General features: G+C 52.3%; 9 protein-coding genes across 9 annotated transcripts; 4 read left to right on the plus strand and 5 right to left on the minus strand.

Annotated features, from left to right (window-relative positions):
• Positions 1-677: 677 nt before the first annotated feature.
• IAQ61_008962 (uncharacterized protein) lies at positions 678-2,654 on the minus strand (the record flags this gene model as incomplete). The annotated part of the gene is made up of 1 exon (XM_003836562.2): positions 678-2,654. The coding sequence occupies one exon, from the start codon at positions 2,652-2,654 to the stop codon at positions 678-680; it is 1,977 nt and encodes a 658-aa protein (XP_003836610.1).
• A 1,274-nt stretch (positions 2,655-3,928) lies between these two features.
• On the plus strand, positions 3,929-6,216 carry IAQ61_008963 (uncharacterized protein; the record flags this gene model as incomplete). The annotated part of the gene is made up of 6 exons (XM_066098197.1): positions 3,929-4,072; positions 4,132-4,422; positions 4,914-5,141; positions 5,228-5,311; positions 5,632-5,876; positions 5,968-6,216. The coding sequence occupies exons 1-6, from the start codon at positions 3,991-3,993 to the stop codon at positions 6,214-6,216; spliced, it is 1,179 nt and encodes a 392-aa protein (XP_065951836.1). The 5' UTR covers positions 3,929-3,990.
• A 183-nt stretch (positions 6,217-6,399) lies between these two features.
• On the minus strand, positions 6,400-7,318 carry IAQ61_008964 (uncharacterized protein; the record flags this gene model as incomplete). The annotated part of the gene is made up of 3 exons (XM_066098198.1): positions 6,400-6,402; positions 7,000-7,196; positions 7,261-7,318. The coding sequence occupies 3 exons, from the start codon at positions 7,316-7,318 to the stop codon at positions 6,400-6,402; spliced, it is 258 nt and encodes an 85-aa protein (XP_065951837.1).
• A 2,812-nt stretch (positions 7,319-10,130) lies between these two features.
• On the minus strand, positions 10,131-12,585 carry IAQ61_008965 (uncharacterized protein; the record flags this gene model as incomplete). Its single annotated transcript, XM_003836566.2, has 6 exons — positions 12,199-12,585; positions 11,999-12,087; positions 11,806-11,937; positions 11,575-11,746; positions 10,581-10,896; positions 10,131-10,526 (listed from the first exon to the last, which is right to left on the minus strand). The coding sequence occupies exons 1-6, from the start codon at positions 12,249-12,251 to the stop codon at positions 10,131-10,133; spliced, it is 1,158 nt and encodes a 385-aa protein (XP_003836614.2). The 5' UTR covers positions 12,252-12,585.
• A 433-nt stretch (positions 12,586-13,018) lies between these two features.
• IAQ61_008966 (uncharacterized protein) lies at positions 13,019-17,893 on the plus strand (the record flags this gene model as incomplete). The annotated part of the gene is made up of 1 exon (XM_003836567.2): positions 13,019-17,893. One exon carries the CDS (start codon positions 13,019-13,021, stop codon positions 17,891-17,893), a length of 4,875 nt encoding a protein of 1,624 aa, XP_003836615.2.
• A 1,570-nt stretch (positions 17,894-19,463) lies between these two features.
• On the plus strand, positions 19,464-20,227 carry IAQ61_008967 (uncharacterized protein; the record flags this gene model as incomplete). Its single annotated transcript, XM_003836570.1, has 3 exons — positions 19,464-19,566; positions 19,656-19,905; positions 19,963-20,227. 3 exons carry the CDS (start codon positions 19,464-19,466, stop codon positions 20,225-20,227), a joined length of 618 nt encoding a protein of 205 aa, XP_003836618.1.
• A 1,708-nt stretch (positions 20,228-21,935) lies between these two features.
• IAQ61_008968 (uncharacterized protein) lies at positions 21,936-22,428 on the minus strand (the record flags this gene model as incomplete). Its single annotated transcript, XM_066098199.1, has 2 exons — positions 21,936-22,208; positions 22,423-22,428. The coding sequence occupies 2 exons, from the start codon at positions 22,426-22,428 to the stop codon at positions 21,936-21,938; spliced, it is 279 nt and encodes a 92-aa protein (XP_065951838.1).
• Positions 22,429-22,755: 327 nt separating this feature from the next.
• On the minus strand, positions 22,756-23,629 carry IAQ61_008969 (uncharacterized protein; the record flags this gene model as incomplete). Its single annotated transcript, XM_003836573.1, has 4 exons — positions 22,756-22,861; positions 22,908-23,332; positions 23,392-23,482; positions 23,535-23,629. 4 exons carry the CDS (start codon positions 23,627-23,629, stop codon positions 22,756-22,758), a joined length of 717 nt encoding a protein of 238 aa, XP_003836621.1.
• Positions 23,630-24,087: 458 nt separating this feature from the next.
• IAQ61_008970 (uncharacterized protein) lies at positions 24,088-25,626 on the plus strand (the record flags this gene model as incomplete). The annotated part of the gene is made up of 1 exon (XM_003836574.1): positions 24,088-25,626. The coding sequence occupies one exon, from the start codon at positions 24,088-24,090 to the stop codon at positions 25,624-25,626; it is 1,539 nt and encodes a 512-aa protein (XP_003836622.1).
• Positions 25,627-27,599: the final 1,973 nt, after the last annotated feature.

Raw genomic sequence — 27,599 nt, forward strand, 5'->3', positions numbered from 1 at the left:
TGGGCTTTGGGGTAGAAGAGAGACAGAAGACAGAAGAGCTTCGTGACTACATTTTCAAGGCGTAAATTGTCGTCTGGTAGACGCTTGAACTACGCTACGCTTGAAGTCTCTTCCTTGGTCAGCTGGTTGGACTCGCGCGTCGTCCTTCTATGTAATGACATCGTTCTGCAGGTTTGAGGCTGCCCGCTTGGCTGATCTGAGATTAGCGAGGTGGACGCCCCCACTTCACTACGAATTGGCTTTGCATCGGGAATTGTTGCATGCACATGGCCTTTACGAATATCCCATCCCATGTTTTGAAACATTGTCACTTGGACATTTACTTGTCGGTACGATGGGGAGTGAATTGCTGCAGGTTGGAAGATGTTTTCACGAGGTGCTGTTGGTAGTGAAAGCTAGACAGTCAACTTTCGGATCATCATTTTCACCGCCACAGTAGTTAGGTGCATCAATCATCCACAATGCAGATGAGATGTATACGAGAGATTGGGTCGAATTTCTCCTTGGAGCGGCCCTCATCTTAGTAGAGGTACAAGAATTGCTCAGCAAGCTTTATGTGGTATTATCACGTGACAGTGGACAATTCGGTGTCCAAGAATAAACATGCAACTACGAATTCATTGAATCATGTGTCATATAGAAAATATCATAAATATCCAGACAAACTGGGATCTTCCCTACTGAAGAGGCCTGGGATCAACTCCTGTCAGAGTAGGCTTGACCGGCTGCATAAGGCCCGTCTCCTCATCAATAGTCAGCTTGTCAATGCATGTGACACGGTGCGTACCATCTCCACCAGGGATGGCAAAGCGATGGTAGACAATGTACCACTCATCCGTGTTTGGCACGTTGATGATGGAGCTGTGGCCCGTTGCCAAGATACCCTGTGATTCATCCTTTTCTAGGATCAGTCCATGGTAAGTCCAGGGTCCCATGATGTCCTCTGAGGTTGCATAGCCCACGCGGTAGCCTGAAACACCAGTGTCGTCAATTGAGTAGGTGAAGTGGTAAAGTCCCTTTCGGTAATTCAAGAATGAGCCCTCGCGGAAGTTGACGAGTCCTTCGACCTTGTGCAGTGTTTCCTGTTTAATGGAGATCATGTCGTCGTTCAATTCCGCCATCAAGGGTGTGCCGTTGCCCCAGGAGAGCCAGTACTTGCCCGTCGCGGGATCAAAGAACGCATGTGGATCAATGGCCTGACCAGTCTTGATGGCTTCGTTGTTGGTGATCATGGGTGTTGGTTGTGCTGTGAACGGGCCTTCTGGAGAGCTGGCTGTAGCAACACCAATGGTCTTTCGGTTGAACTCTGGATTGTGGCCACTGAAATAGAAGGAGTAAGTACCTTCGCGCTCAATGATGGTAGGGGCCCAAGCGTTTCCAGTTGCCCATGGGACATTTCCGTTCGTTCCGTTCAGTGTCAAGAATGGTGTCTCAGCCCTAGACCAGTTCACGAGATCCTTGGATTGCCAGGTGTAGAACACTTTTCCACCCCAGCCGGGGAATCCATCAGTCGTTGCGTAAATGTAGTAAGTATCATCAAAGATGATAGCATTTGGATCGGCGTAAAAGTCCGGGAGAACTGGGTTGCCAGATGCCTGGCGAGTGGCAAGTTCACTCTTCTTGCGCCTGGAGTTGGTCGTTGAGCGGCCTGTGACACCAGCAAGTTCGGCTGCAGTGACGGGAACAACAGTTCCATGACGGGGGCTAGCGGGCAACTTGTAGTTGGGAGAGACCTTCCATTCGGGTCTGCTCATGTCTGCAGTCTCCAGTGGTACATAGCCCCTGCCGGAGTACTCATCAACGAAAAGATAATACTTCTCTCCGTGAACATCCCCAGGGTTGGACTTGAAGGCCGTCGGCCCTTCAACAGCACCTAGGCCTGCGTTCCTGCCAATACAGCTAGCGCCAATTGTCCATCCATCAAGCGGGGCCAGGAGAGATGTGGAGCTCTCCTGGATGATGTCAGCGCATCCTGTTACGCCTCCTTCGTCCTTGGTGAAGCGGTAGAAAACATCGCCTGCCTTGAGGACTGTGGAATCGATCCGTGATGTGCCAGCATCCTGCCATATCTTAGTCGGGCTGAATGTAACAAAGTCCTTGGTCGTCGCGTAGAGCATGCGGTGATATGTGGAACCTGTGTGGTTTGGATCATTGGCCGCGTACAGCGACGATGCCCAGAAGACAACATACTCGTTGAGGTCGGTGTCAAAGTATGCCTCTGGCGCCCATGTGTTGCCAGCCTCTGGGGGTGAGACAAGGATGTGCCTCTGCTCGCTCCAGGTCCTCAGATCTGGAGACTCCCAGACCTCAAGGTAGCGGCTTCCGGTCCTCACAGCGGCACCCCATGAGGTGCCTGATCCAATGGAGAGGTCTGTAGCAATCAGAAAGAACTTGCTACCATCATTTGAGCGGATGAGGAAGGGATCGCGCAGTCCAGTGGTTCCTTTTGTGGAGGTGAGGATTGGCTGGCCATTGTTCAACTCAGTCCAGTCGAGCGCATTGTTGCCATTGCTTGCAGCTAGGTAAATCTTTTCGCCCGCTCGGCTATTGTTGGTGAAGTATGCGAATACATAACCCTCATTAACAGCGGCTTGTGCAGAGACGCTCGACACCGCGCCGAGCGTCAACAGGGAGAAGATTGACGTGAAGAACATGGCTGGAAGAAGTGCTTCCCAGTTGATCGCCGTCTGGAGCTGTGCCAGATGAGCAGCATTCTTCTGCACAGCAGTGTCTTAATATAACCCCCAAATTGTTGCTGCAATCATCCGTGGAGCTGCCCCATTAGGCTCACCATGCTTGGACCTCTTCACATCACAGCTTGCACGTACAGGCATCTATACGACGTCTAGTAACGGTCACTGCCCTGCAATCATCCATGGAGCTGCCCCATTAGGCTCACCATGCTTGGACCTCCTCACATTATAGCTTGCACGTACAGGCATCTATACGACGTCTAGTAATGGTCACTGCCCAGCAATCCGGGACATTAGCTTCCGATGCACCGAAAAGGTGTGGAAGCTGGGCAAAAGCGCGGGGAAGCAACAGGGCGGGGATTCTCCATTGACGGATGCTTTCCCCATGCCAGTTAGTGAATGGTGGGGAAAGGTACCAAAACGGAGTGCATATGCGTTATAGCATCAGGTGCCATCGCAAAAAGCTCCGTGGGCACTCTGGCTGTTTTACTTGAATAGAAGTTAGGACCGAACGAGCTATACGCTAGGCATATGCTCACGTCAAGAACAATGGATCCTTCATGCAAATTGAGGAAATTTAATTGTCAATCGGGGATTTTGGTGCGGACAATTGGTGATGTTATAAGCGGCTAGCTATTTATGTAACGTTACTTGATAAGCTTCCAAATGGAACATCGGCGCTTATACCGAGGCCGAGGCTGTACCGGTTACCTATACTACTCTACCGAGTCCATGTCCATGACCGCAACTTTGAATGCACATTGTGGCAAGAGGTATTCCTTGACAGAGGTTCTTCCCGGGTAGCGTGCTGTCGTTGATCATCTTTGGCAATCTCTTCAACATCCATAAACGGGCATAGACACACAAACATGCTGAGCGTGTATTCGTGCAAACTGTAAGACTAACATCAAGTGCACAGACTCTGCAAGGTCCGCACAGGATCGTTTTAAAAAGAAAATACGAGCATCACGAGCAATTCGTCAGACCTAGCCAGCTATGCTATCTGCCTCCAGTCTACATTTAGCAATTCGCAAAAGGACCGCATAATTTCCACAAATCCCACAGTCTGAGGATTTTCATGGTCACATGTGCAGCATCGGAAGACGCCCTTTGTCTACAAGGAAGAAGCGTAAACCCGAGTCTCTCCCGTCTCTAATGTTCCTCAAGACGTGTCTTCAGGATGGATAAATCCCAAACTCTCTCATACCCCGTTTTCGCACAACTCACATGACCAGATTCCTATTCACTGCCAAAGGATCTCAAGTCTTCACAGCCTCATAGCGGCCAGACAGTCTCAATGTTCCAGTTCGCTGCGAGCGTCGCTTCGATACGATCCGAGTATCCACACGCTTACGACGACCATGCGACCCAGTTTCTAGGTAAGAGCCAACAGGGATAGAAAAGAGACGGCCAAACCGTGACGCGCACATGAAGACAGACGAGGAAAAAGGGAGACAACAAATTCCATCTGCACGATCCGCGAAGAATTTCGAGCCGGCAATCGACGACTTCCACCACGCTTATAACAACTCTCCAAATCAAAGCAAACCCATTTCCTCCCAGAAACCCCACCACCTTCATACAAAACCCCCACCCCCCTCGGACATCCCCCGCCATCTCCGACCCCCACCCCGCCATCGCCGCAAACCCCAACTCCTCCATCTCACCCGACCACCGCACGCAGGCAGCAACATTCTGTACACCATGATTCGCTGCGCAGCAAAGTACCGTAAGTACTCTATACCCACACTGCACCTCTCGTGCGAAACCAAACGTCTTGCGGCTGAGCAATACGCCTTGATGCACAGCGCAAACAAGGGGTGGGATGAGCGGGGAGGGCGCGTGTGCTGGGTGCGAGTGTGAGACATGGGTCAGGGTGGTGGGTATAAAGGACGGGGTGGGGACGGTGCTTTTTGATTCCTCGATGTTTGCATTGCCAGCTTTATTCTTTGTTGTTGGTGATGGACGTGCATGGCATAGGGCACATTCATCATACCCGGTACATACCATAGTTTGACAACGATCACCATTTCCAATCCCCTCTCTCGCTCCCTCTCCCCCGCCCAAAGCACGCGATCTGATTGGCCCCACGGGCCCGCATCCAACCAACCACAAGACAGATAATTGCGAGCATAAGCAAACAACGCATCCAGGGCGTACAGTACGGTACGGTACTGTAGGGATCACAAGGGAAAGAAAGATATATAAGAACACGGCCAGTGCAGTTCGAGCTTTGCACTTCATGTGCGATTGAAGTCCCCCCCTCAGCCCCTAAGACCAATACTGATACCATTGAGAATAAAGTCTACGCAGCCAGACGCAAGACCAAAGGCACCAAATATGTCGACCCACCACCTGACCATCCACGACCTGCTCCGCATAACCTACACGTACGAGGCGCAAGCCCTCGAGGCCGAATCAACAAGTCGCTCGAGTTCGATATGCTCCGTGAGTCGCGCCTTGCTCCTCCAGACCGTTTGCTCTTGCTTGCAACAAGAACAGCAGACTGACACATTCCGACGAAAAGACACCAGAAACATGTTCGCAGCTTCCGGCCACAGCTTCGGAACCCCACACTAGCCTCGAGACAGACTACACGCAAAAGTACTGCCGCAAGAGTCGGCGCGCTTGAGGGGCTTGCCCGCTCATGTCACCTTTGGACTCGCTCAACGACGGCGATGGGAGTTGCGACCATGTCGTTACGATACATCGACCCACCAGCGTCGGCTTTCCCCCTTTCCCAAACAGCCCGCATGCTCTTGTTTTCAGGACCAGAAGTAGAGAGGCAATATACAACTGATGCTTCCTAAGGTCCTTCCACATGGACATGTCTAGGCCTATGTCCAAGGATGAACAAACCCTCACTGTGACTCGAATGGCTGGGAGGCGTCAAAAAAGGCAGACCTACCGTGTGCATGACTGACGTGAGGGTGTGTAGGGTCGGCCCGACTCGAGGATATGTCGATTGTCATTGGCTACGCGGGAATCGAAGGACAAGGTACAAGATGGAGAGTGCGAGGTTGCCACGGGAAGCTGCGTGTGACGTCTTTGGAGGTTAAACCGCTAGGAAAGTACGGGGGAATGTGCGAGGTGGTTGGTGAGCAAGTCGATGCGCGGTTGGTTTGGTGGGGTTGCGGGCGGGATGTCCGATGGTGGATGGAGAGCGGGTATACCCTTGTACCGGTAGCTTTTCTTGGTAGATTATTTTGACGACTTGCCTATTGCAGATACCATGCTTACATGGGCATTCATGTGAACAACGTACGTGGTGAAGCCTTGGTCTGTGTATAATCTTCAAAACAAGTGTCGCGACCAAGGCTTCGCTTTTGACAGCAAAGAAGGCCGCCATGCGTCATATACCTATGCTGGATTCGTCTCAAGCAGCCGCGAACACTCACCGCACATGCCAACTCCAGTTCGCGTGCAAGCTTTGGCGTTGCGGGTTCGCAAAGTCTTGCGAAGTCATTTTGACTCCAAGGCTGTCGACTGCCTAGTACAACAGCTTGCCCCCAATGCCTCATGAGACTCCATCTAAAGCATCAGCCACACAATAAAAACCGCTCCAACTTCATCTCATGGCTCATTTGTTGAGTAGGTCTTGTGCTAGACGGGCCTTCAAGGGGCGGCCATGGAGCGGTATGCAGCAACGCATTGCATACTTCAGCGATTATGCGAAAATAGTGAAAAGTAAGAAATATGTGACAAGTCACTGCTAAACAATCAGTCATTGCGATACAGTGCAATAAAGCCATGTCCTTAGAGTTATTGATAGTGAGTGGGGGGATTTCTAAAAGCATTTGCCTAATAGAGCAAGATTAGCAAATAGTGTCCATATCAAGGCAACATAACTAGACATACATGGTCATGTAGAAGCAGCTTCTTTTTATCCTACAAATATAATAGTCTATGGCTCAAATGTTAGCAACCCGCAAATAATAAAGATATAATAACAAGGTAGGATACGCGACTGGCTTTGAAAAAAAAAACAAGGACAGCCCACACCAGTCTATTAAGCAGAATCTTTCTAAAGTAGAAGAATATCTAGACTTTAATCTCTAAGTAAGTCTAAACGCAGGAGGAGATTATTAGGCAGAGATTGTGGAGGCGTGACTTGCCAAGTGCAAAAAGAGGAGTGGCTCGCTAGGTGCAAAAAGAAGGGGAGCTCTCTGGGGGCAAAAAGAAAGAACAGAACGTACCTTGGATCCTGGGAGTGATCGAGGCGAGGATCGAACACTTGACTTTTGATTTACAACCAGCAGCAGCTTGCAGACTTGACTTCACAGCATTCACAGCATTTGGGACTTACCTGTATTAATTCAGGGTGAATAGCCGTTAGGCTAACTGGCAACTCGGTGGAGTGCGTGCGGGATTGGCGTGTGCCGATGTCGTAAATCGACAAAGGGTTTGCTAATTGTATGGTATATATAGTCCAGTGTGGTGAACGTATAGGGCGCAGCCTAAGATTAGCTGCGGAGGGCTGTGCGGAGATGCGCAAACAGAACACTGTGGAAACTGTTAGGCATCGGGAGGGTTATGCAGGTCTCTAAGCCTTTGAGTGTGCTCTCACATAGTGAAGTGCAATGGCAGTCTTGGTAGGGCGAGGCCTTCGGGAGAGGCTGGGCCATCCCCTCTACACTCAACCACCACAACCCTCCCCCCCAGACAGCACCTCGAACACCAGAGACTCGGTGAGCATATTCTTGCAACCCATCTCTTGCGTAGCAAAGCGCGTCCAGAGGTGTCCTTTGCCTTATCTGATACCGGGTTGAGGCGGGGGACAGCGGTGCTATGCCCGGCGACATCACCCATGACACCACAACCACAGCATTAGGTGCATTCAAGGCACATGTCACACAGTAAGGAGTATGAAGACCCCCTTGAGAGCCTTCTCGCAGTATCAGCAACCTCGAGATCGTCGAGGGCGCGCTGCTTGTGGACTTGGTTGTCCAAACATCCAACACCTGTAGTGATTCTTGCACCTTGGGGCGCCACATCAACTCTTCATCGCAGGAATTTCGCAAGTTTCCATCGCATAGGAAGACTTGATGTTATTCCCATGCCTGTGGCATATCTGGCGCGAGACCTTGGGTTGGGCGAGCTCTTTGTAGGCGCAACACCCCACCCGCGGGCTCACCGTTCTTTCTGCACACACTTGCAAAACAAGGAACGCAGACCAAGTAGCGGAGTGAATGCGCAGGATTGCATCTTAAAACACACGATCAACGCACAGAGATTCCTTACAGCTTCCTGTAAGTGCATCGCAGAAACGTCTCTCAGAATCATGTGTTGACATCCTCCGGCATCGCGGCGTCGAGTCCGCGCACGACTGCCATTTTGAATTTTTGCTGAGGAGAAACTCGTCTGGTCAACATCCGCTGAGCACTCAACTCTGAAATTGAATACTAGGCCAGTCGGTCCGCGACTCGATCTGCTGATCGCAGCAATCGTCAACAATACATTGCCAGTCGACGCATCCCCAGCCACACGTTAAACGAATCCAACGCAACGAGATCTCCCTAGTATGCGACAACGACAACGATACACTTCAGGCCCTCTCGATTGAGAGACCTAAGGGAAGTGGATGATCTGATGTATATCTGCACCAATGCTAGAAGCCCAGAGCGGACCGCGCTTGTGAAAGCTGATGGCGACGGCATATATTCAGCCTCATAGTCCAAGTCCAGATGAGCACCAAAGACAATGCAAGCTTTCAGCGCTTACATTGTCAGGGTCTCTCACATGCGACGCGTGTGAGCAACATCCGGGACCATGACAGGATGAGGGCAGGGAATGCAGGCCATATACGAAACATGGTCCGCAACTCTGCAAGCTGCTAGGACGGTTTAACGACCTTTCGGTTTGTATGACCATATGCGACCACAAGAGGAGGACATAATACTTGAATCTGTGGCAAGATGGGTGCCATGATCAGCTGACGAGGACACAAAAGAGTGGGAAAGATGTTGCAACAGACGATAAATGTCGGATCGGCTGTGAGAGTGCTCCACGATCTTTGTTACACACGTGGTCCATCGAGATCAATCAACATGCTCTGGCCAAAGTGATCATGCTCGCGCTGACTCGTGGATTCGACTGAACACGGCCGGAGGACTTCTGTGCCGGCCACGGGTTCCCCTAGACTATGAGGTACTCGTGACTCTCAACCATTTCAGGATCCTTCCCCTGATATTCGCCCAAAGTCGATAATCGGCCATGGTAAGCGATGTGCACGACAGCTCTGGCCTTCCATTGTGTACGATGAAAGCCATGGTCGTGAGTAAGCGCTCGAGTGTCTGCTTGTGGTTACGACCGACACGTAGAAGTGGCAAATTGGAATTCGGAACACTAGCTTGGTGTCTCTGAGGTCGTTTTGATTAGGAGCCGTTGGTGTAGCTCTTGCACACTGAGGGAGCTCGCTTCAGCTTGTGTGATTGGGGTTTGGCGAAAGCTCTCCACATTGCATTAATCGGATTGATTGTACTTGGTTATACGCTGTTTCGCTCCAGTGCGAGCAGGCCATCACGAAGATGGCTCATATTTCACCACTCCTGATGTTGAGCTAGTTCAGATAACTGCTCATCTGAATACGTCTTCATCAGGGAGGTGCGTGCGAAGGCATACTGTCCAGAGGCCGTCCTCGGACATTTCATATGGCCGAGTGTATCATGCTGGCGTTTTTCCAAGGATAAAAGCTTCGGCTAAGCTGTCCCTTGAGCTGCGAGCGTCTTGCCAAGCTTCTGACGGAACGACAAAGGGTAAGAGATGCAAATTGCGTAGCACACCAACTACCCACATGTGCCAATGTACTGAAGTACGATTCGAAAGGTGTGTTGGCTCTGCCAATCATGAGTGTTTTGTTAACACCATAACGGCTTTTGGTACTTGTATTCAATGAGGGAACCGTCGTGTCTGACCTTGGCAAGCCCGTTACCATGACGAGTATTGAAATACATTTCTCCGGGTGAGAACATTAGCTCCTACTCAACATCGGCGTCCCAGTTTCTCGAGAATTTCCAACTCTTTTGAACGAGAGTACTGTCTTCGTATATCGTAGGAATATCCTCGCTGTGACGACAAAAGCACGTTTCTCCGAGCTCGTCGTCTGCACTAGAGCCAACGCGAAAAATATCGCACTCAAGACCAGGACATGCAGCCGCAATCTAGACCTGGTGTGGAGATCACTATGATCATTGCCAAGCTTGAAACGCATGTTTCGGCATTCCACATGTGCGGAAATTGTGAACAGCCCAACTCTTGCATCCGTCTTTGGATCTACCGGACACCTATGCTCCTTTACCACATGAGTGCCTGGCGATGGACTCAGTGGTCCAGCAGTGCATCTCTTGTCAGGTCTCATGTGATCGAGGTTCGACGTGGGTTGGCGGGCTTTCTGTCGTGTCAGAAGGGGTGCCAAAGGGTATGTCCCGGTTGTGACTGTCAGCGCTGCGATTGGTTACCGGCCCCAAAGCTCATTCTTTGGGCTTGGAAGAGCTGCATTTCGAGAATGGCCAAATAATTATGCGTGCTGTTGCAATAGACGCGCGTGTACGTGGACGAAGGTGAGATATTCTCAGCAGTGTGTTGCCCCGCCGCTGCAGATGAGAGTGTTGCACTCCGGCGTGTGCCGGTGTCTGCGAGGAAGATTCTGTTAGCATTACCTGCATCAGCTTCTGAAGTCAAAACAGAAGCATTATCATCAAAGTAGAAGCTTTCCAAGCTTGCTCTGTCGTGATGTTGAGTTGCGCTGCTGCCGGCTGTGGGCGAGGGGCGAAAATTGGCTGCGCATCCAGAGGGCGGGTATGGAGCAAGGTGGCCAGTTCTACTCGATCGCACCTGCCCACCCGAAGAATGTCAGGCTAGGTTGCGAGCACTCGGCAGTAGTCTTACTACGTTATGTACGAGCTGTCTGAGGTTACCGTTGTCATTCTGCCATCCTTGACGGGCGATGGCTATGCGTTGGAGTTTCCGTCTCAGCGACCACCCACAGCTACAGACTTGTGGGCGGGCGCCGGTGTGGAAGCCGAGAGACTCATCGCAGAAGCAGTCAAAGCAGTCTTCTGTGCCAAGTAGAGGAGTTGTACCGATTCTCCGGCCGCGCAGGCACAAAGAGACATTACTGTCATCAGTGCTACCTGATCTGAGTTGGCAGGTGGAGAGCGTTACAGCCATGCCCAAGAGGGCGGTAGCACGTGCGAAGCCATCTCTGCGATGACATTAGTACATCCTTACGAAGAGTGGAAGGATGGAACTTATCTTATGCTGGTGTTGTGGGCAATGTGGTGTGGGGGGTAGAAGGTGATGGTGGTGATGAGAAGATCGCCGCGGTCACAACCCTCCACAGGTGTGGTAGCACGTCCGTGGTGGACGAGCAGCTCCTTCGTCAGCAAACTCAGTTTGGCCACGAAGCATTACTGTAAAGAGGTACGAGGAAGCTGGCTTGGGGAATGTGTACCTTGGAAGAAAGCTGCAAACGAGTCAAGAAAGCCGGTTGCTTACTGCACTTGGACATGATGGGCACTGCCATCCTACTCGTTCAACCATCACCATGACATGCGGCACGTACAACAGATACAGTCTCTCTGTCAGCAAGGAAATCTCTAGGGGCACTGTAAAGTTCAGAGTCATCAATCAGTTTCATTCATGGTGCTGGCCCAACTCGGATTCCGACGGAGAGCCAACGTGCAACCCTGCCAGGGCATGTTTCGCCATCGCCTACTTCATCTTGTTCGCCCAGCTCTGGAGCTTCCAACGTAGTTAGTGGGCCCGATATCTACCAAGGCAAATCATGGCTCCAGTACACCCAGTTCATCCATGGGGCCGGTCATGCCGTTCCTACCCAATGGCACCGAAGCAGTTGGTGTTTCTGCATGGCCAGTTTCACGGCTTCGCATACTGCTGTGTCCATTCTTGGGCTGTCTTGATCGCCTGTGCCTGGTTCTCCTTCCACGCCTGAGCCACATCGTTCGCCAGGGGATCATCTGGGTTCGGGGCACCCAGGAGGGCTTGGATGGAGAGGAGGATGGTACGAATCTGCAGCGCGGGCGACCAGTTGCCTAGACATGTTATCTTCACGATGGACAGCAAGAAGAGGCACATGGGAGGGCAGACTCACTCTTGAGCACGTCGAGACAAATACGGCCTAGCCTGTCAATGTTGGGGTGGTAGATTTTTGTGAGGAAGCGGACCTTGGGCGGGGTCATGGGATAGTCGTCGGGCAGGAAGAGCTCGAGCTTGAAGCAGCCGCCTGTGTAAGGTGTCAGCCAGGGCTGTCGCAGCACCATCCACGACGGGCGGCCACCACATACCCTCGTACGGCGACTGCGAGGGGCCGTCGATGGTGACATCGAAGTACCGCAGATTGTCGTCGTGGGGGGTCGCCGAGATGCCCTGGACGCTAGAAGGCACTGTTGCGTCAGAGACGGGTTTCTGCACAGCATGCACACAAACCAGCAGGTTGTGGGTTGCATAGCGCTCCCAAAGGAGGTTAAACGAGGGATCTACCTACGGCTCGTTGACCAGCCTTTCCGTCTCCTTGATGATGCGCTTGGGCAGAGACATGATGCGTGCGTGCGCGTAGGTGTATGTGTGTGTGGGACAGGCGGGAGAAGGGGGGGGGGGGGTGCTCCTGTGGGTGCCTGGACACAGGGATGAACGCTCCGAGATGTACTTCTGGCCGCTTTTTTCCTTTTTTTCCTCTACGGAAGATGCACGGCTTGAGCTTCAGAGCAGAGTAAATGGAGTATGGTGGTGTATTAGACACTGAGAGTGTGCGTGTGTGCGTGGGTGTATGAAGTCAAAGAATGCCAGGCGCAGATGACGATGCCAGTCAGGCCCGGCCAAGGCTTCTTAGTACAACATACCCCCCCTCCATCCTTAGGTACCAGGTTCCTCTCTGCCCCGCCTACTGTAGGTAACCACCCACCGTACCAGTACCTACACAATAAGCCCACGTTTTGCCTACCTACCCACCCACCTACCCACCTGGCACCCACTGACAGTACAACACGATGGAACGGTCATGTCGAATGGAAAAGAGGAGCTCGCCTTAGCCCGTAGCCAGAGGGAGATAGAGACAGAGCCCTGAAGAGAGAGAGAGAGAGAGAGGAGAGACAGAGACTTTGCCAAGGCTACTGGACACCGGTGACTGAATATTCACGCTAAAAGAGGGAGACAGGGGCCGGGGCAGGAGCTCACCCCACTCCCCCTCCCCACCATAACCATTCTATCCTATGCTATCCTATCCCCTCGCCCTAACCCCCGGTCCAAGCTCGCTACACCAAAACTGACAACAAACACAAGAAACATCGACCAAAGTTGTGCCCACGATGGCCGCCACTCAGGGCCCATCGTCGGCCTTTGAGAGCCCAACGTTTGATCACACCTTGTCAATTGCTGTAGACGACGAGATTGGCTCTGCCAGCATCAGCCCAGCAGGTCGCGATGTTGTGCTCGCCAGCAAGAATGGCCTGCGCATCATCGATCTTGACAACCCCTACTCGCTGCCGCTCTACATCCCCAATCAATCTTCTTGGGATGTTGCAGATGTGCAGTGGTCACCCTTTGCCGCTCGCGCTGAATGGATTGCCTCGACCCGCAACCAGTTGGCCCTCATCTACAATCTCTCGATGCCCTACAACAACAAAAAGGCGCCGATTGAGTTCACGCTCCGCGCGCATGAGAGGGCCATCACTGACATCAACTTCTCCGCTCATCATCCTGACTTTCTTGCCACCTCGGGTGTAGACAGCTTCGTTTTTGTGCACGATCTACGGAGTTTCCAAGCCCCACTGAAGCTGGCCGACTTCACTGCTGGCGCCACCCAGGTCAAGTGGAATCGCCAAAACGACAAGGTCATTGCCAGTGCCCACGATAAGTATCTGCACATCTGGGACATTCGCAAGGGCGCCACCCCACTCTCCACCATCGCTGCTCACAGCACCAAGATCTATGGTATTGACTGGAATCGCAATGATGCCAAGAAAATCTTGACCTGCTCGCTCGACATGACCATCAAGCTTTGGAACAACGTGGGCGTGACGACTACTGTCGAAACCCCTCGTCGAGTCATACAAACTCACTACCCAGTTTGGAGAGCCCGCCATACTCCCTTTCCCGCTGGCATCCTTGCCATGCCCCAACGCGGCAATGCAAGCCTTTGGTTGTACAAGCACGTCAATGATAGCGACCCATCGACCTTTGTGAATGAGCCGGCGCATGAATTCCAGGGACATGAACCAGATGCACAAGTCCGCGAGTTCTTGTGGCGTACCCGAGGTTCTACAGACGATGGCCTCGACAACCGTGACTTCCAGCTTGTTTCCTGGGGTACCGACAAACACCTCCATCTCCATCGTCTTTCGTCCGAGTTGCTCGAATCCTCTGTCGGCTTCCGCAAGGGCGAGCCTCTCCTAGAGCAGCCCAGTACGACCAGAAAAGGTGCTAGTTATGTCTCGTATCGTGACGGTCCAGTGACTGCGACGGCTGCCTCGACTCGAGAAGAGTTGGGTCCGCCTCGCAATCAGAGGAAAGGTAACCTCTCTACGCTCTTCCAGAATTCGACTCTCAACGAGAAGACATGTGCATCCGGGTCTGGGTCCACGATGCAGGCACAGCTTGGACTGGCGGCCGAGACACTGCCACGAGAAACCATGACTGCGCAGCCAATCCGTCGCAACAATCCTCGTGTTGTCACACACATCACATGGATGGACGGTGTCAAGTTCGGCGATCGACGCAAGGAAGTCAACGACTTTCGCGCCCGCCCCAATCCACGTGGCTCCGACGAAAAGCATCCATACCAAGAGCAGAATGACCTTGGGGCAGAGATATCGTACGTTGGAAACAAGTACAAGAAGATCACATTCGAACAGATCGATGTACCCGGAAGACGCATCACCATCTCCTTCAATGGTCCCTGGGGTGACTACGATGCAAACACCGACGATTTAAAGCTTGTCTTTTTACGTTTCACTATCCAATTCCCGACTGGGTACCCCAAGAAAATCGAAAAACAGCAGCTAGGTACACTGCCGACCATGGTCACGACCCCGTTGGAGATCAAATTCGAGAGAACCACAGCGCCAATCAGTCGGGAGAATCAGGATGACCTCATGGACAACATGATTCGAATCGCCGAAACATGCGCACTACAACAGCGGGAAGCCTTGGAGGCCGTACTTTCCTATGCACTTGGGGAGCGCGGACTAGAAGACAGCCTAAATTTGGTCGAGGACATCGAGGACGACCACCTGTTGGAGGATCTAGGACCGGGACCAGGAATGAGCTCCAGCGAGGAAGACGAGCATGACGGCGAGTTTAACAATGACGTGATGCAATCTTCTCATACGAATAGTGCTAATGTGCCCCTTCCCATCCAGTGTACTGCGTCATTCTCGGCATGTGGATTCCTCGTGCTCGCAAGGATGCCGTCGACAAAGTCAGCTCCTGGCTTGGACATGCTCCAGATCCAAATTACTAGAAATCTCCGTCACGGTATCAACAAGAACGATATATTTGACTCCTTCGGTCGTCTAACTGCCCAAACAGCCGAAGATACAGATAACGCTTCTTCCACATCCTCTGCTGCTTCCTGGGAAGCCTCGTCTTCACCATCGTCTTCGTCTGGTATCAACCACGACGCGAACGCACATATTGGCAATTTCCAGCCCCCTTTGGCATGGCAGAAAGCAGCATCTCGGTTCCAGTCGCGAGACTCTCTTCCCTCTTCGACCGGTGCAGGAAAAAGGGTCCCCAAGACCAGGTCTATTGTGTCCATTTTGCGATCTGCGGTAGATGATTTGATCCCTAGCAAACAGGTGCTAGCGCAGGAATACCGGATCTTTGGCCCAGGACCACTGATATGTGAACACAATTCTGAAGTTGCAAGGAAACATGGACTTGAGGATCTGGCGGATATTTGGATGCTCTGCAAACTCATACTGAATAATGATGTGCCTTTGGAAATACTACCACAGCAGCACCGAAGAGATCAGGTCCTTGTTCTTGCCCGGAGAGCTCTTGTGAGGATTAAACGCAAAGACAGTGGCCTGGACCTTCAGTTTGATGATGATGCTGATACCGTGACAAATCCATCATTGAAAGGAAGGATTAAATGGGGAGATCATGCCGTTGTTACCTGGCTTATCCCTGCCCTCTTTGACCACTTTGAACGTCTTGCGGATACCCAGATGCTTGCCATGTTGTCCTGTATATTCGCAGAACCTGCTGCCCGTGAAGGTGTGACCTCTGCCATGGCCAAGATGCAGCAGTCCCAACTTCCCATGTCTATGGAGGCGCCGGCATTCTCATTAGATTACTTCTCTTCTGCGGATGCTGCGTGGAGTCTTTTCCGTCCCACTATATCTGTTCCGTCCACACCTGCTCACTCACGATTAACAACACCGGCAAACGAGTTTGGTTGGCATAGGTTATCGAGGAACGTGGACACTTATGGAAGTCATGGTAGTTCCAATGGTCCTTGGGGCAGTGACACTGTGAATTCCGAGCCCATCACACCTTATTCGACGGGCAACACACCACCTGCGCTTTCTAGGGTGTCGACCATGCGGAGCGCGCAGACCGCTGGCCATACCCCATATTCGACGTCGCCTGAACAGAGCCACAGCGGCCTCAAACGGAGCTCTGCAACCAATTTTGCAAGCGCCGTTGCTGCACTGTCACGACCCTTCGCAAACGCAATGTCCTCTTCACCGCCAGTCAAAGCACGCATGGAAGACCTCTCAACATCTGCACCTACAGGTGGCGTCACTTGGGGAACGACGACATTTTATGGCAGCGAGACGCACGATCGAAGTAGTCTGGCACCAGCGCGCTCAAAACACGGCAAGCGAGCAAGTTTCGGGCAAGCAGAGCAGGTCAACGTGGACTATATATACGACTCTGATTCTGATTACGAAGGAGTCAATAACGATGGCAACACCTTTGAAAAAGCATCAGAATACGTCGCGCCGGGAACCCCCCGCCGGGAGAATACTGTCAGCTCAATCAAGGTCACGCTGAAGAACCAAGATCAGTTTGACGACGAGGCGTGCGTCAGTAGGCCATTGCTCGATATGACTAAGGACTGGCTATATCGTGCATGGCGAGAGCAATATGCGGACATGCTCAGCTGTTGGGGGCTCATCAACGAGAGGGCAGAAGTACTCAAGTTCAACGGACTCGTGTCCTACTTTCCTCCACTACCAGAACAAAGTCGGGATATCACAAGAGCTGGCTCGATGCATTTGGCGCTCAAGAAGGGTGGAGATGACGAAGTCGATGGTGTAGTGCAAAGACACTTGTCCAGAGCGTCGACCACTTTGGGTGCTCCACCAATGCCGGTGGCGCAGATGAGGCGTTCACCTGCGGTCTCTCTACGACAATTTTCGTTCAATCCCGAAGCTCAAGAATTCCAGCCAGGCATATCGCCCTTGTTTCCCACAGAAGCAGTGGCACCTCCGCGAGATGTGATCATTCCTACTGAGCAATACCTACGCCTCTCCATCCCTGCACCGAACCCGATCAAAGAACTCACGGACAGTCTTGCTGGATTGGGTACCTCACCAGGACGAGACAGACTACATCCTCAACAAGGCAAAAACAGTAGGCCGAGTCTGTCGCGAGGCACATCAAATATTTCCGGTGCCTCATCCTGGCGCGACGGACATTCACGCACGAATACCTCTGTCAATACAGCGGCAAATTCCAACCCCAAAGAGCCTGTCTACAGCTGTGGAATCTGCTGGATTCGCGTCCAAGGTCGTGTCTACGTATGCCCTGTTTGCGGCCATGTTGCACATTTTGATTGCATGGACGACGAGATTGGCGGAGACGAGGGGGACTGCATGGTTGGCTGTGGCTGCGGTTGCGGCTTCGAAGACAATAACGAACGAAGCAGAATGGAAGCTTACCTTGAAGATGTCAGAGCAGCGAATGCAGCAGGCCACCACGTCGCCTGGACGGAAGATGGTGATTCAATGCGCATGCAGAGTCATCCAGGCACGCCTAGCTTGTACGAAAACAGTATCTCTGGCGACTTCATGACTGGAGGCGGCAGCAAGATGATTTATCAAGGAGAGGAGAAGAGAAGGGAGAGATTGACGGGTCGGAGCACGGCGAATACCAGTCCGACGCCAAGTCGAGATAGGAAGAAGAAGAAGACGAAGAAAAAGACCAGGGTATCAGGGTTGAGCTACTATTGAGGAGTCTTTGCTCGCCAGGATGCAATATGACGACCACTGCTATATGTAAGATACACCGCAAGACCGAAGAGGCATCTCCCAACGCACCAGCGATCCGTCTGCGTGTTTGTACCAGACCAGCTGTCAGCGTGCACGACTACCATTCTCAAGTTTTTTTCCCTTCGTGCGAGTGATTTGCACATTTCGCAAGCCTTGGTCTCAGCGTACATGTACTTGTTGTTCTATACTCAGCGCAACTTTCAGCTTTCCACAACTTGTACCATTTACTCGGGATTAGCGCCGGAGCCTTTGTGTACAGTACACGCCACTTTGTCAGACGGATAACAATCGCATTATCGTCCTCGTTTGTAGATCACCCTTAATCATAATCGTATTCACACCAAGATTCCTTTCGCAACATCAATCCTTGAGGAAAAGGCTCCACCATCCGATGAAATACCCCACCACCTGCGTCAAGGCGACTCTATTTCGAGAGTGCCCAGACATCGTTTGATTGCTTGGGCCTGCTTTGATGCCTTGCCGGGTCCAGTCCAGCAAAATGCAAGCTAACGCCTCAAAAGCTTTTGCGCGAAATTGCAAGTCTAAGGGGGATGTGGCGCACGGCCCAGCACGGCAAGCCCTGTGAGGTAGCCACTTGGCGGGTGCTTATTCCGGCTACGATTACGAGCCCCGCCTCAAGACTTTGCCGCTGCTAGCGAGTGCGGCAAGAGGTCGATTGTTGAAGCACGAGATCCCTCGAGAGGCACATAGGTAGATTCTAGGTGCTTACTGTTGTCTTGGGATGTCAGATTTGCACTATGGCATGCGTCTTGATGATGACTTTGTTCCGCGGACAAGGGGGGCCTAGGGGAGTCGGGATGTGAACAAGCATCAACCACCATAAGCTGCCGGGGTGAAGAGGTCTGTGTTCTGGACCCCACTCGCGTAGAGTACAGTGCAGCTCAAGTCATTGGAACCAAACTACCACAGTACAAACACCAATGAAGCAGGTCCAGCGCTCTCCACTCTGCTCCGCCTTGACGATCCTGAGCGAAGCCATTGCCGGAGGTGCGGTCGAAAAGGAGCCCGAAATTATCTATTCTCCGCAGGAAAAGTTGGGGATGGGGTGCTTCTTTTGAATGTTTGGACGGCAGTGGATCCCTGCACCATCATCTCTTCAGCCCTGCAATTGATGCCATCAACAAGGCTGAATGAGAGAAAGACTGATGGATCTGAAAGTAACTATGACATTTGGCAGCCCATACAACTGACAGAATGCATGCAAGCTCGGTGCGACGACTGCGTAGCGCCGAGACTAGCTGGTCCTTCAGCCTCAGGAGCGAGCTGCAACCCTGCGCAAGTCTAACATTATTGTGGTGGTGGTGATTGGTTACACGAAACGAAGCCGACACTACTGGGGGACCGATACGAGTTGTGGAGTGGGCGCGCTGTTATTAAAGACTGCATCTGTTCGCTGTTGAGATTCCTCTCTCCATCTATCATCTCTCGAGACGATTATCGAAAACCGTTACACTCGTTCTACATACCGTCGATCGTTTTTCTAAGCATCTACGTCTAATCATAATACAAGATGCGTTTCGCTACCCTCGCCCTTTTCTCCCTCGTCTCGACGGTCTTTGCTGGAAACTGCGGACCCGAGAACAAGAATGCCAAGTGCTCTGCTTCTGAGTGCTGTAAGTTTGCTCCTTGCCCAGGTCTACATCCTCCACGCTCGGTCAAACAACAGAAATCAAAAGTGAACATGAATCTGATTCTGAAACAGGCTCCCAGTACGGATGGTGCGGAACCACGAAAGACCACTGCGATGCCAAAACCTGCCTCAAGAACTTCTCGGGCGCGTCATCACAGTGTAAATCCGGGGGTTCTAGCACTCCCCCTCCCCAGGGTGGACAGAATTTCCCCGCCACTGTCCCAGAGATCGATGTCTGCGGTCATGCTGAGAACGGTGTGAGCTGCCCTGGCGCAGGAACCAACGGCTACTTCTACCGCTGCTGCAGCTCAGCTGGTCACTGGTAAGTCATCTTTTTTCCCGACTCTCCCATAGAGCCTACAACTAACATCTCCCAAAGTGGTCCCAAGAACGACATCCAAGACCAAGGCATTTACTGTGGTGCCGACTGCCAAGGTGGCTTCGGAAAATGCAACACCATGGCCAAGCCCCCCGTCCCTGCTCAGGCCCCTGGCATTGCTCGAGCTGGTGAAACCTGCGGTCCCATTGTCAACAAGAAGTGCGCGGATAACCTTTGCTGCTCGGGCTCCAACTTCTGCGGAACCGGCGAGGACTTTTGTGGCTCGAACAACTGGTGCCAGAGCAAGTGGGGAAAGTGCAACTAGGCTTAGAAAGGATAGAGAAGAGGAGCTGGAGTATAGACGACTAGAGTGCACAAGGGGGACCATCAATCATTTTCCCCTTTCCCCTTCAATCCCCAGTGATCGTGATGTAAGAGGGTGTTTGGTGATTTTCAACTTCGCATACTCCACCTCACCACCAGCATATAATACTAATCACACCAACCCACCCTCCCAACATTTCCGCAGCAGCAACAGCACCAGCAACACCAAGCACCTCCAAAATGACCCCCGACCCAGTCCTCTTCTTCCACGGCGGCTCCAACACCCTAAAACCCCACCACACAACCCGCTACATCTACCCCCACTCTCTCCACCATGGCCTCGACGCCCTCTACCTCCAACCCCCCGTCAACGCCGCCACACGCTCCCGCCCCAAACCCGCGGCGACTTTGGCTCCCACGGCACCGTCTTCCTCACCCTGTCGCGCGCAATCCGCTCGCTGTCGCACACACAGGACATGATGTCTGCGACGGCGCGGGACGCGGCCAGTGCGAATCCGCTGGGGCGCGCGATGGCGCGGGTGGCGGCGTGGGCGGGGCATACGCTGCTCGAGAGTGGCAAGTTTAGGACGAGGGAGGGGTTTGTGTATGTTGTTCGGCGAAGGAGTTGTGTGGTGCTTGCTGGTGGTGGTGGTGGGTTTGCGAGGGAGGAGGCGGAGTATAATATCCCGTGTAGTCGGAGGACTATGAAGCCCCCGAGTGAGCCGGGACATGATAGTTGCTGGCAGCGGTTACGTGTGAGATATACATGATTTCTTTTTCTGGGGTTCTGGGGCTGGGGTGGGTTGGGGGTTTGACAAAGGGGAAAGAGGGGGTTCAACTGACGGGTTGGGAGTATAAGATCTTTATAATGCGAGGTATGATCGCGCATATTGGAGTACGAGAGATGCGATGGATAAGCATGATATTCCTGCTCTCCGGGTGGAATGGTACGTTATATTCCTAATGTCTTTTCTCTTCCCCCCGTTCCCGCACATCCTCGTATCTTCGCACACTCCCTGCGCCAACTAACCCACCCACTCCGACCCCAGGCTTCCCCGCCCAGACATCGAGCAAGCCATCACAATCCATCGGTTCCCTTCCCCCCAAATCCCCCTCGAAACCGACGAATGCCGCCTCTGCTTGCGCGACTGGTACACCGACAGTTCGTACCCGTGCACTCTGCCCTGCAACCACGCTCTATGTCTCGAATGCACAGCCCACAGCATCGACCACGCAGGCTACGGCACCCTGTTCCCCAGCGAAGTGGACCCGGGGCGGAATACTGGTGCTGCGGCACCTGTCGCGCAATCATGCCCGTCCTGGTCGATCGCACGGACATGATTGCCGACGACGAGGCTGACGGTACAAGATTGCGAGCACCGGCTTATGGAGCTCGTCACCAGCTGGCCGGTTATGTTGTGGGCGGCCGAGGGGGATGGTTGGTGTGCTGCGTTGCCTGTGCGACTGGCGGGGGACCACGCGGATCCGAATGAGGTTGTGCTGGCGCGGGTGGTGCGGGTGCGAGCGAAGGAGGCGGTGGGGTTGATTGAGGCTCTTCCGGTTTTTGTAGCGCGGTTGTTGGATTGGGGCTATAGTCTTGATAATCCGGTGCAGATGGCCGAGGGGGTTGTGTTGAAGACGAGGCTTGTTGCTGAGCTTTGGGAGTTGGAGAGGAAAGGGAGGAAGTTTCATTCGGTTGGGTTGGTGGGTTATTTGAGGGAGGTGGGGAGGGGGGCGGTGAGTCCGGTTGTGGTGGGCGATGAGGGGGAGAGATTGAGGAATCCGGTGTTGCCGCCTGGGTATGAGGAGTATAGGGACTTTTTGTGTGAGTGGGCAGCTCGAGCGTGTTTTATGAGTCCGACGGGGAGGAGGGAGGTGTTGGAGTTTATGGATAGGATGGGGAGGGAGAAGGCGGGGTGGTGGAGGGATGTTAGGGAATGTTGGTTTGGTCGTGGGGCGCCAGTGTGATTGTTGTTCAGGACCTGGGAATCGAGTTAGCTGTAGGATGCATCAAGAGGCTTCTATTGCTTTGCCATTGGCCGTATACGTGTGCAAAATAGACTATCGTACCGACTGAACACTCAACATCGTTCCTTGTAAAAACATGGTATGAGAAAGGGGAGAGAAACATTGCACCGTAAAAAAAATATCACAGGAAATCGTCTTATTTGGGCCTGTCAATTCAATTTTACATACTATCATTCAGAGTTTGTGAGAAGATATCATTAGGAGACAAGCTCGCTAATTCGTAACTGCTGGATTGTGTACTGTTTGGCGGTACACTATAAATGTCTCTAAGACAAAACTGATCAACTTATACCCGTGCGCACTGCTTTTTCGGAGTGCATTTTACTGCTAAAGATACGCACATACCATGTCAATGTCGAGTCAATATGACTATTTTCGGCCCTTCCTTTTCTCGGTATCACGCTTCCGATACCACACAAGCCAAACCATGGCCATAGAAGCAGCCAGCACCAACAGGGTTGTGGTAGTAGTCGATGTAAAAGGCGTATACTCATGCGCGAGTCAAAGCGAGCCCTCAGGTTTCGCGTCCCCCAGAGGCGGGATCTGTTTATTAAGATAGGCTTCGATGTGGTCAATCTCACTAGGATCCGCTGAGTGGCCCATTCCCCTACACACGGTTAGTTTCCATGCGATCCCACATCATATCGACATACTTGTAGGTCCTAAAGTCCACCTTGAATCCATGCTTCTCCAGCTCCTCCGCACTCAGCTTTCCCCACTTGTGCGCTACCACTGGGTCTGCATCGCCATGGGCCATGAAGATAGGGACGTTCTGGTTTGGGTTGTCTGTGGGAATCATGTCCTTGATGGTCTGGCGTAGAATCAAGTAGCTGCTTAAGCCCATGATGCCTCCCAACTGCTTTTTGTACGTCACACCAGAGAGCAGCGACATGGCGCCGCCCTGTGAAAAGCCTCCAATGACGATGCGGTTTGCCGGGATGCCCTTTTCAATCTCTTGGTCGATGAGGGCGTGGAAATAGTCGCGCGACCGGTGGATGCCTTCTTGGTCCTCGTCGCGGTCGTCTAGAGTGCTCAGTGACTTGAGATCGTACCAACCGGGCATCTTCATGCCCATGTTCTTATCTTTGTCAGCATCATCATGGCCGAATCACTGGCAAGTGTTGAGGGGTTGCGCACCAATGTGATGGGGATATTTGGCGCGTTTGGAAATACAAAAGACACTTCTTCAAACTTGCTTCGTCGTCGCCAGTTCTCGGCCAGAAAGATCCTATTGCCATGAGTATACGACTAGCCGTTGATGATGCCAAGCTGTATCATACCAGCCAGAGCCGCTGTCCCCTAATCCATGGGCGAAGATGACAGTCGCAGTATGACGCTTGAGAGCGGGAACGACCAGCGGTGCTCTTGCAGACATGCTGACAAAGATATAGGGAGTTAAAGTATCGAACGAGTTGGCTTCCGTAGGCTGGTTGTCAACAACGTGGGGTTACTGGCGATCAGGCGTCGTCATGCACAAAGAGTGGACCTCGGCGCGTCTCGAGCCCGCTAACTAAATGTGTCCAATTCAGGAACCAGGGTCCAAGCTCCAATCATCGCTCGTCGACGTCATGACCACCCCAAAGATTCACTTCTGTAGGCTTCCCCTTTTGGCGCCCCTTCTTTTCTTTGACCTCTGTCGGGAATTGGGATACAATCAGTGAACCCCACTGCTTCTCTCACTAGTTCTTCGTGATTGTTCACTGACCATTACCGGTACAAACTTTACTCTTCAATTTGACAATCACCTCACTCACGCTGTTGCCCCTGTTCCGCCAAGTCAGATGGCCATTGACCGTCGTCTTTCAATCTGGCATAAGAACAAGTACTTCAGCTATGGCCAGAGCCACGCGAAGCTCTGCTGTCAAAGCTGAGTCTACCCCTTCTGCCCAGACTATGATGCCGGATCCAATGCAACTATCTAGTCCACCGGCCACCCCGGTGCGACGCAACATGCGCAAGAGGAAGACAATCAAGGTCGATGAGCCTACTAAGACATTGTCCAAAACGACCCCCATAACGCCTAAGAGCAACAAGCGAGCTAAGAAGTCAGCGATCAAAGAGGAAGACATCAATGACCTTCCTCACAACCTCGGTGCAATCCCAGATCTATTCGTCGAGCAAGAGGTAGACGAGAAGACATCTTCCGCAAAGCAACCAAGGAAAAGGTCTATCAAAGCGACTCGACGAAGAGCCGAGAAAATCAAAGATGTCGTCGCCAAAGCCACTTCCACGGTTCAAGACTCCCCAAAGAAGAAGGAAAAGGTAAAGAACAGCAATTACGGTCTTACTCCTGGTCACACACCTTACCCAAACTACCCTCATCCTACTCCTGAAGAATGCGAAGAAGTGACTCGCCTTCTCTCCAAAGTCCATGGCAAAGTTCAGGCTCCCAAAACCATTCCTACGCCCTCTCTTGAAGTCTCTGGCTGCGGTGAAGTTCCATCTGTCCTTGACGCACTGATTCGCACCCGCCTTTCAGCCGCAACATCAGGCACGAACTCATCGCGTGCATTCGCAGGCCTGGTGTCCAAGTTTGGAATCCTGAAAGAAGGCGTAGGGAAGGGAAGTGTAGACTGGAACAAGGTAAGGCTCGCGGACCAAAAAGAAGTCTTCGAAGCCATCAAGAGCGGCGGTCTCGCCGACGTCAAGAGCAAAGACATCAAGAAGATACTACAGATGGTATGGGAAGAAAACCAGGCACGTCGCGAAGAACTCATCTCGAAGGAAGCGACTGGCTCCAAGGGCGAAGCAGCAAAAGATAAGGAAAATGAGATAGAAAAAGCAGAGAGCAACATCGTCTCCCTCGACCACCTACACGGTCTCTCCTCGGAAGACGCCTTCACGGCCTTGACAAAGTATCCCGGTATCGGCCCCAAAACAGCATCCTGCGTCCTCCTCTTCTGTCTCCAGCGCCCTTCCTTTGCAGTAGACACGCACGTCTTCCGCCTCTGCAGATGGCTCGGCTGGGTCCCTCCACCCGGTGATTCCCGGGGTCTTGCACCAGGAGCAAAAGGCACGTTTGCAGGGCCGACGCGCAATTCAACGTACGCGCACTGCGAAGTCCGGGTCCCAGACGACCTCAAGTATCCGCTACATCAGCTGCTGATCAAGCACGGAAAGACGTGTCCGAGGTGTAGGGCGATTACGGGAGAGGGGAGTGAAGGGTGGGAGAAGGGATGTCCGATTGAGCATTTGGTGAAGAGGGATGGGGTTCGCAAGGGTGGCGAGGCTGGTTCGCCAGTCAAGGGGGGTGCAGGCAAGTCGAAGGGGGGGAAGAAGGTGGTGGAGGAGTGGGAGAGTGATGCTGGAAGTAGCGAGTTGAGTGATTTGGTCAGTGATGCCGAAGAGGAAGTTTCCGAAAGCGAGGAGTAGAGGGAATGAAGAAGAAAAGGCAAGGGCTAGAAGAACTAGGCTTGAAATCCACCACATCTCACCACACTCATCCCACTGGTCACACTGGTCACACTGGCCATATTCAAAAATCCTACATCTAAGCTCAGACCTCCTATCCCAACCACCACATTTCAAAACCCCACGCACATCAAATTCCCCCCAACCCACCAAGTCTTCCACATACGACCACAGGACACTGAAAATAGGGCTTCCCGTTCGCTCAGTCTTCCTCAAGCAGTGTACCGGCGAGTTAGTAGTCGGGTGGGTGACCACTGGCGAATCCTCGCTGTTGTATGTATTTTGTTTTTTAATCTTATTTTTATCTTATTTTTATCTTATTTTTATCTTATTTTTATCTTATTTTTATCTTATTTTTATCTTATTTTTATCTTATTTTTATCTTATTTTTATCTTATATTTTACAGCTTTAATCTTTTATTTGTGCGGAAACGGGGAATAGGGTGGTGGGGAGATTGGGTGGGGTTGGTGCGAGTGTGTATTGAGGTTCTGTGGGGAGGGCGTGGCATGTAATAGGAGGGGATCGCTGGGCTGGGGCTTTGGCCAGGGGAAGGGGGATTGGAGAAGATTTTTTTTTTTGGAGCGGTGTAATTAATGGTGAGGTTGGATAGTGGGAATGTGTGTGGGGTTGTGGGTGTTGGGCTGTGTGGATGGTGTGTATAGTACTTGTGTATATGCACATGTACATTATTCCATCAGGCCTCCCAAATCTCAACCCCAGCCTCCTCCCTCCCCACACCATGCACCCCAGCATCCGGTGTCACTGTGAGCTGCACGTCCGCCTGTGGTCTGTGGACCCTGTGTGCATCTCTAGCTGTGTTGGGGTTGGGTTGTTTGTGTGTCTGTGTGTGCGTGTGTGTGTGTGTGTGCTGGTGTTGGCATACCTACGGTACATTGGTTTCGGTGTCCATGATGGTATTCAATGTGTGTGGCTAGTACGGTACCTGCACTACACTGCACCGTCCCGTTCCGTCCCGTCCCGTCCCCGGTCGTACCCAACATACCTCTACCTTAGCTGTATGTACTGTATTGCATGGTACTCGGACCGCACGGGACCGCAGCGCAGCCATGCTGAATGGGTATGTGGGACGCTGGACGTGGTGCTGGACTCGAGGTTGGCGGTGTGATGGGAGTGTGGATGAAGATTGACAAGACTGGGGTTACGGTAGTGTGGTGTTTAAGATTTGGATTCATGGTTACAGGAATGCTGTTGCTGCTGCTGCTGCTGCTGCTGCTGCCGTCACCATGATGGATATAGAGACGTCGACATGCGGTTACGTAAAATGTATAATCATCATCATGTTTCTCGACTGCTTTCATACCCCCTCCTCTCACCTTCCCCCTATCCCTCATCCCCTTTCCCCGTTACCCCCCCATTACAATCTCACCCCAGCACGCACCCACACCGGCTAATCATACACCATTCAAACACGGCCGCGGGCTCGTGCGGCACCGTAATGTAGGACAGAGGTCTTACGGAGACGGATTAGCTGCAAGACTGTGTGTATCACCGTAGAATCGTATGGCGTACCGGGCACGGGTATTGCAGCGGGTATGCGTGCAAAAAAATGGTGGTTTCATCTTTTTGTTTGGGCTGGGTGCTCGGTCGCGCTTGCGGTGGTGCGGCTGGGATATGGTGTAAAGTACCGGTAGTGAGTGTAGTTTTTTTTTGGGCGGATTGTCTTTTTTCTTTAAAAAAAATATAATGGGGATTGACAGTCGTTGTGAAGACAATTGGCCGCAGTGATTAGCGGCTGTAATGGAGGTGACGTGAGGCTAGCTTTGACAAAAGTTATAAACCTACACCGTGGAATACAAGAAAGACGGTCTCTCTGTATTGATAAAAGGATTCGGCCGATTTCAAGGACGACCACGGTCTTTGTAAACCCAGTAGATAGTCTAATGGACGAATAAATCTTTGCCGCGCGTGTCGC

Source organism: Plenodomus lingam, assembly GCF_022343315.1.
Source record: "Plenodomus lingam strain CAN1 chromosome Unknown contig_5, whole genome shotgun sequence".
NCBI classification, from domain to species: Eukaryota; Fungi; Ascomycota; class Dothideomycetes; order Pleosporales; family Leptosphaeriaceae; genus Plenodomus; species Plenodomus lingam.